At 39.3% G+C, this 8,051-nt stretch overlaps 2 protein-coding genes across 2 annotated transcripts; one reads left to right on the forward strand and one right to left on the reverse strand.

Moving 5' to 3' along the window:
• Window positions 1–548: 548 nt before the first annotated feature.
• On the reverse strand, window positions 549–2,249 carry LOC106943785 (homeobox expressed in ES cells 1-like). Its single transcript, XM_015027081.1, has 3 exons — window positions 1,596–2,249; window positions 1,387–1,488; window positions 549–1,191 (listed from the first exon to the last, which is right to left on the reverse strand). The coding sequence occupies exons 1-3, from the start codon at window positions 1,725–1,727 to the stop codon at window positions 1,015–1,017; spliced, it is 411 nt and encodes a 136-aa protein (XP_014882567.1). The 5' UTR covers window positions 1,728–2,249; the 3' UTR covers window positions 549–1,014.
• A 1,773-nt stretch (window positions 2,250–4,022) lies between these two features.
• LOC106943784 (putative claudin-24) lies at window positions 4,023–6,932 on the forward strand. Its single transcript, XM_015027079.1, has one exon. The coding sequence runs from the start codon at window positions 5,296–5,298 to the stop codon at window positions 5,962–5,964; it is 669 nt and encodes a 222-aa protein (XP_014882565.1). The 5' UTR covers window positions 4,023–5,295; the 3' UTR covers window positions 5,965–6,932.
• Window positions 6,933–8,051: the final 1,119 nt, after the last annotated feature.

Consider the following 8,051-nt stretch of genomic DNA (forward strand, 5'->3'; position numbering starts at 1 on the left):
CCCTCCCCACATCCTTGAGCTCTGGGTCAGAACATTTTATTACTAGGTGGGGGTTAATCATGTTTTAAATTAAGCACTACATGTTGAGAACAGTGGGTTGTGATTCCTTTCTGTACATTTTCTTGTCTGTAAATATTATTACTGACTGTGCATAATGTGTTGACACAAAAACATCTACAAGTCTCTACTAGGAGCTGTACAGTCCAACCCCCGTCCCCTGACATCAGTTGAGGCTGAGGCAGCTGTAGCGCAAGTAGAAGAGTTTTTGACAATTTTGTATTAATGCAAAAGTGTGGGGATTTGTTGATTTTGCATAAATTTCCACGATAATTCTCAAGAAACTGGAGGGACTGATTTTATAATTTGGCAGCAATGGATAAAAACTGCATTGATTTGATTGATAACATAATATTTAAGCATACTTAGAGTTTAGTCTAGAATATAGAGTGCTACATAAAAAGCTAAAGCAGGTTAGATTTGGCCCACAGGTGCTTTAGGATACTACATTATGTGCTCTAATACACTCTGCTCTTTTTTTTGCTTCACAGTGAGAAAAATATTCCATAATGCCTCATTTTGACAGTAAATGTTTTAATATTATTGAAAATGTTATGTGTAAAGCAGTTATTGTCTCATTCTTTAGCAAAGACGTAGATGAAAATCAATGTGTGATAAAAACACAGATGGTAAGTATTTTTATTCCTAATAAATTCAATGAAGTACACAGCTACTCGGAAGGTCTGATACATTGATTTGTCAAACTGAGAAATAACGGTTCACAAAATATTCTTCAAACTATCAAGTTTTCATCAGCTCAAATCATTCCTGCTTTTATATAAGACCAGCTGACATTCCTTGTAAATTGTGATATTGGACGAATAAAACAATATAAAACAGCCATTTACATTCTGCAACTCTTAGTCATTCCCCTGGAGTTTAGAGAGGTTTTCAGAAAATTATGCAGATGGATATTAATGCAAAGATGAACACCTTCTGCAGACAGTGAGAACTTGATTACTCCTCATCCTCTGCATCACAATGAAGAGGAGGAGGAAGGTGACGTGACACCTCCTCTGGGCGGTGTCCAGCCTCCTGCCTCATCTTCAGCTCCATCATAGCCGTCTGAACCAACTGCAGTTGGGTCTCTCTGAGTGAACGCCTCAATTTTGCTCGTCGGTTCTGGAACCAGATCTGATAAGAAATGATAATCTTGTACTTCGTCTTTAGCCTCACTTTTTATTATCGCACACTTTTAGTTCTTGTGTCTTTAAGTGGCAACATGTGCTTAAAGGCATCTATTTGGCTATTTTTAAGTCTCCATGCATCTACAAACTTCTAGACCTTTGTCTTTTTAACAGCTATCATTTTTAAGGAAACTGTTTGAACCTGGATTCGGTCCTCGTCCAGGTCCAGCCTCCCTGCCAGCTGCTCCCTCAGCTGGATCCCTGGATAGCAGTCGACCCGGAACACCATCTCCAGAGCATTCACCTGATTGAGCAGAATCAAAGCTAAGTTTGTAAAAAAAAAAAAAAAAAAAAAAAAAAAAAGCTGCTGTATGAGATCCTAAGTTCCAGGTTAAATGGAAGACAGAACACCTGGCTGCTGCTGAAGGCTGTGCGTGCCCGTCGTCCAGCATACCAGCTTAGTTTGGGTCCAGTTTGGTTTTGCAGCGGAGCTTGATAACAAATGTTTTGCTTACAGCAGAAACTTTTCTCTCTCTTCCCCATCTCTGCTCCAAATTCTGAGGAGATTTTTAAAAGATAATTTAATAAATAAATGGAAAATTAAATAACTGGACATGCATCCATGAAAATTATTTCATCCCAATGTGTACTCTGACCAGCCTAGAAGAAAGGATCCTCACAGCATGATGCTGCCACCACCCTAAACTTGTTTCACTTTGGGAAGGTTACCTGATTGGTGGTAAGTTATTATCCATATAAAGAGTTTCATTTCTATTTCAATCTAATCCAACTAAAAAAACTTCTTCCAAGCTCCCCAACAAACCTCTCAGACATTTTACAGAGTTTCTACACAAGATTGATAGTGAAAATATGGATATGAAATTCTACATTTTCCAGACTCAGATATTAAGAATCTTCAGTTATAAATTTCTCTTTGAATTTATGGTGGATATTTCTAGAGTGATAATGCTTTGTACCTATAACCTGGTAATGCAAAAGAAAGTAGGCATGTTGATGGATGAATGGATTAATGGCAAATAAATTGGAAACATTTTTAAAATAGTGGCAAAGTCTAGCAACATATTTTTAAAATTTGATTTGACTTTCAGATTGAAAAGAACAATTTTTAACAGTAAAAAATTTATTTATCTTCCACTTTCATAAGAAATCACAATAAAATAAATCGTTTTGTGGACCTGTTTCAAAGAAAAATCTTTTAATAAGGATTGTTATTATTTAACAGGTCAATCTGTAAACCAAAGAATAAAAAAAATTGGCAAAGTAAAATAAAGAGATGAAAATACATTATGTCTATTCCAGCCTCATCAAACAAATCAACATAAATGTGTGTCATATTAAGTAATAAAGTTAGGGTAAAAGTAAAGAAATGATTGTACAGCTTGATCAAACTTTCAAACAGGTGTGACTGTTCAAGCAGAAAACAGAGCATATTAGTCCTGAGGGTGAGTCAAAAAGCAAAACTCCTCACCTGTCCAGGGTCGGTGTAATTTCAGACTCTTCCCAGGGTTTTCCTGATCCAAACCCAGAATCCGATCGATATAAAATGCTGAGTGGCGTTCTTCCTTCAAGGGAGTCACAGTGCATTCCATTATGTCTGAACTGAGGAGTTACTTTAACTTCACTGACATGTAAATAGTCCTGAACAGTCAGAAATGTATCATTAATGACCTCAGTGTCTGTGGAAATCCTTTACACTGCCTTGGAGGTCCATGGAAAACTAACAGGAAAGGCTGAAGCTGAGCACTGGTTTTAATGGGAATAAAGGATTTAAACTGGCCCCCAATTAGAAGTAAGAAGTGTTTTTCCACGTGAATAAGATTCCTTGATGCTCCATACATCAGTTAATCTCAGCTAATACAATATGTGCTGCTGGCAATTTGACTCTGACATTCAACTTTTCTTAATTAATATAAATGAAATAAACAAGTCAGATTTAATGTGTTTCTCTGTTTCACACGAGCAAATAGATGTTTATATAAAACCGTCACCATGACATGAACACAATGCAACACGGCATTCCTTTTCTTCTAAATTACCAAAGTAGAAAATTAGTTTAATTTTGAACTGCCGTTATAGGACTGAGGCAGAGTTTAAGCTAATAATAATGACAATGATGGCAGGAATAACAACCCGGTGAGACCCAGTAATGCTATTAGCCTGATCTGAATGTGTTGTGATGCAGATGAAGCTCTTAGAGTGTGAATGCAGCCTGAAGCAGCTGAGAGGAAAAACCTTTTCAGAACTGGATTAGCTCCCATTAAAGGCCTATGGCAGCTTTAAGCCAACAACACACTTCTTTATTTATTTATCCTTCAGTGGGAGGTGGCGGGCTCTGGGTCAATTTGTACTCCCATTTCATCCTCACATGATGCCATTTTCTCCTTTCCTACTTTTGATTTATAGCTGTCAACACACTATTTAGGTGCATTGGTTGACATGTTGGTTGAACATGTTGCTCCTTATTTCTATTTATTTTGGTTTTTATCACCATTTGAGTCTGTTGACTCTCATAGAATATGACAAATGATGGTGGGTGTTGGTCATTTTAGTTCCGTTTCATACCTTTGTTTGTTTTTGGAAATGAAATGGTATATTTTGTGTCAATTCATATCTGCTAAAGAACCATTGTGTTTCTACTTTAACAATCAGCAATATACTAGTGTTCTACCTAGTCTATGTTGTATTCTGTGTTTTCTGTGTAGTTATTTTTGAGGTTTTCTGTGTTTAGTCCTGTTCCTGTCACGTCTTCCGTGTTGATTGCTTCCCAGGTGTGTCTCATTCCCTGATTACCCTCCCTGTGTATTTAACTTGTTGTCTTTTGTCACGTCCTTGTCAAACATAGCACGTCAGTTGTCTTCGTCTGGCTTACCTGTCTGTTCCTTGTGCTTGAGTTCTGTGGAGTCATCAATAAATTCTTCATACAATGTCTGCCTGGGCCTCTCATATACAAGTGTCATTCTCACCGCCAACCATATCACATTATGACAGTCTACTTTTAACTGACTGGGATTCAAACTCACAACTTTCTGGCTGCGATGCAACAGTGCCACTAACTGCAACGCCACATAGCAACAATAACATTTTCACTGATTATTTCAGGGGGTTTTTTAATTTCTGTTTTCACCCTGATGTTTGATACCCTTACTGTGCTATATGCTCTAGTTTTAAGAACTACCATCCTGCAACTTTTGCATGGGCCTCATCTAAAACACAAACACACCTGGATAAATGTGGGAATATTCTGTCATTTAGTTCAACACTGTCATTGAGTTGTGTTGAACAAATACACAAATGTTGAAGGACAATAGCTCTGGAAGGCTAGAACAGACAACTCAGCCCTGTACTCTCTCTGTTCCCCTCTGTCGCATTATAATTGCTGCTTCAGTGTACTTCCTGAACTAGTTTGACCTACTGTGCCATCAGTTTAATGATAACTCTAGAATTGGGAAAAAGTCTAATTTTCCTCCTGCTGTAGAGCAAATCTTTCTCTGACATTGCAATGGGATTCAATTGTTCTGTTTGCCTAATCTGTCAGGACTGGACACTCGAGAAATATTTGTGATAATTATCAGTAACGGAGTGTACCCATAACTAAATGTAGTCTAACCTTGATAGAACATATCAAAACTATATTTTCTGACCTCTCTTTAATCTTTAAGAGGTTTTGTGAAGCAGAAAGATGCCATCTTGTTTCTCAAAGGTTCCTCAAATGATTTTAAACTAAAACTTCTGTAAGCAGTGAAACTCTGGTGAACCTGAATCTGTCTACGCTCCATCAGGCTGCCTGTTGTCTGTCCTTGTTTCCTGTTTTCTCTGAGAACAAAGAGCCAACAGACAATGTGGAAAACGAGCAGCGTGCCTGGTGACACTGCAGCGGGATGGAGGGGGGGACTTCAAATGCCTTTCAGTCAGAGATGTACCATCCTGTCTGCTGCCTGTAGGCCACCTCACAGCCACACTGTTGTTTGCATTCAACCAATCACTGTGTCCCCTCTGACTGGTTTAGGGAGCCGCTCACATTTTCAGTCACTCTGGACGGTGGTGTTCCTTTTCCAGAGGGTCTGATGTCTTCTTGACACCTGAGGCCATCATGGACTGGAGTGTTGGGACTGTGGAGATGCTGGGGGTTCTGTTGTCAGCAGGGGGCTGGCTTTGCTCTCTGTGCACAACTATGATGCCGTTCTGGCTGACGCTCTCCACAGACCTGCTCCCCACTGAGAGTTTGGAGGTGGGACTGTGGAAGACCTGCGTTATCCAGGACTTGGGTCTGCAGGAATGTCGACCATACAACAGCCTGCTGGGTCTGCCGCCAGACATCAAGCTGGCCCGGATTCTGATGTGTACTGCTCTGGGTTTTGGGCTCATGGGCTCGGTGCTAGCCGTCCTGGGCCTGAACTTGATCAACAGCTGCTGTCGGAAGGTGGATGACCGAAGCTTTAAGAAGGTCCTGAAGACAGCAGGTGGGACGCTAAGCCTGGCAGCTGGAATACTGGTCCTGATCCCAGTCTCCTATATAGCTCACCTGACTGTGGTGCGGTTCTTTGACGAGTCGGTGCCGGATGTGGTGCCTCGCTGGGAGTTCGGTGATTCTCTGTTCTGTGGCTGGACAGCTGCAGTTCTGCATCTGGTGGCAGGAATGCTGCTGCTGATTTCTTCTTTGTATCTGCAGGAACAGAACCGGAATCTACCCGTCCACATCCCTCTTTTCCCAGTGTCCCAGACACAACGGTCAGTCAGAATCAGTACTGAGTACATCTAGAGCACCAACCAGGAGAAAGTATCCGCTTTCACATTGTTGGAAATCTGACTTGATATGATGGTTTGAACAGTTATTTAAGGAAAATTTCCAAGATTCTTTCCATGTCTATGGAGATGTCTGTAGTTTGTTGGAGCCAAAGAAACAAAAAGCTGCTATTTCCTGTTACCTCTCATTTAACAACCTTCAGCACTCTATCTCTATCTGTCTACCTGGACAGCTTAAGCAAGACACAAGGATGCTTTCAGCTTCATTTTGATCTCGGAAAACATTAGTGACTGCAGATCAGTACTGGGAACTTTGAAGAGGGGGCATGACTGAAAAGAATACATTCATAGAAGTGAAAAATCACTATATAGATCAGCCTAGTTAACAGCAGGCATTACTACTTAGTATTAATGTATATATAACCCATGCATGTTTGTACAGTGTAATGTAATTGTTACACCACCAGAGGGCTATAAGTTACCATCAATAGAGTCCAGTTCCTTCATAGTTACAGATAATCTTTCTTACCTTCCAGTCTAACTAATAATTTTGCTTAGAATGGGTTTATTTATGTTTATTTAGGTATGTTATGTTCTGAAGTCAAAGTTAAATGTTTAATTGTCACCAGATTAAAGATGACAAACAGTACTGTGTGTGTTTCTGGTTCAATGTTGTCCAGTCTTGAAGACAAATATTTACAAGTTTAATTACATATGTGTAAAAGTAATCTTACAAAACTGAACACAGAGCACTCTGCCTTTGCCCCTCAGAATTGGGACATCAGGTGTCGCTCTTTGTGAATTTCTGCCTTTCATGTCAAAAGCAAATTAATTTAATTGAACTGACATCACTTAACTAGCCTGACATCCTCAATACCTCACAGAGTAATTCTAGGTTTAACACATGTGATTAAGCAGAAGCTGCTTGGAAACAGTTCTAACAAAATAACAGAAACTTTATTGAATAAATCTAAAGAATAATCAGATTTTTTCAAAGCTGTTCTTGACTTTCTTCCTGGCCACCTTCTTCCTGTTTCATTTCTTTCACTTTCACCCTGTTGTGGATCCGTTTACATTCTTGAAGTAAACTTCTGCCTAATGGTAATGGAACCATTTTTTTTTATTAATTAATTTATTAAAATAACCTGCCTACATCTTAGTTGGTGCAGGAACAGCAGAAATCGCCAGGTCCTGCCATCCAGACACTCTAAGCTGGAACTGCAAAGTTGAACCTGTCCAATGGTGAATCAGGTCATCCGTGTTGTTTCTTTGTTAGAAGAGTCTAGTTAGTTGAACACAGTGGTGGTTTGATACAACTGCACGTACAGATTATTTAAAACACATTATCAAGGCATACCTTCAGCAACTTCTTACAATAGTTAAACCTTAACCCTAGTTTGTATACCTAAATGACTTTCCTGTGCAGATGAAGGTGGAAAATACATGCAAGGTGATGTGTATGTGTGATGGAGACCAGGGGTTCCATCCCATGTTGATTATTGATATTATGTTGTTTTCAGTTCAAATGTGTTTTGTATCAGTTCTTTATTTCAGTTACATGGTGACATTTGGTGAACATTCTTTTTGGGTAGGGAGACTGGCCATCTTTCCTGTTCAGAGAATGTGGGGGAAAATGTCAGTTTGTTTTGATTTAGATTAGTTCAATTTGAGTTAATTGAGTATTTGCCTTTCTGGGTGTGTCTCAGCAAGGTGGAGCAGAGAGGGAGACGAATGCTCCTGGAGCATACCAGCTTCCATTAGGAGGGGGAATACTCTGAGGATTTATATTTAGTTATATTTACTTTTGATTGACTTTAGGTTAGTTTAATTTTAATAATGTGCATGCATGTAAATATTTGTTGGATCATTTATTTGTTAGTTTTGTATAAGTAGTGTTTGTGTGTCTTTTCTTTTGATCACCCCTTTACCTGGTGTCAGTGTTGGAACTTGCCTCAGGTATAAATGTCAGCTTCTTTGTTTCACTAAAAAAAAAGAGGGTGTTGGTGTAATGAAGACTTGGAGCTCCCAAATAAATCCACCTCAAAGACATTTGTTGCCTCACTTCCTTCTTTAACGCAGAGCCTCCGCTGGTCAAAGTGACAG

The sequence above is a fragment of the Poecilia latipinna genome, unplaced genomic scaffold, assembly GCF_001443285.1.
Source record: "Poecilia latipinna isolate Pla-1442-1.1 unplaced genomic scaffold, P_latipinna-1.0 Scaffold5933, whole genome shotgun sequence".
NCBI classification, from domain to species: Eukaryota; Metazoa; Chordata; class Actinopteri; order Cyprinodontiformes; family Poeciliidae; genus Poecilia; species Poecilia latipinna.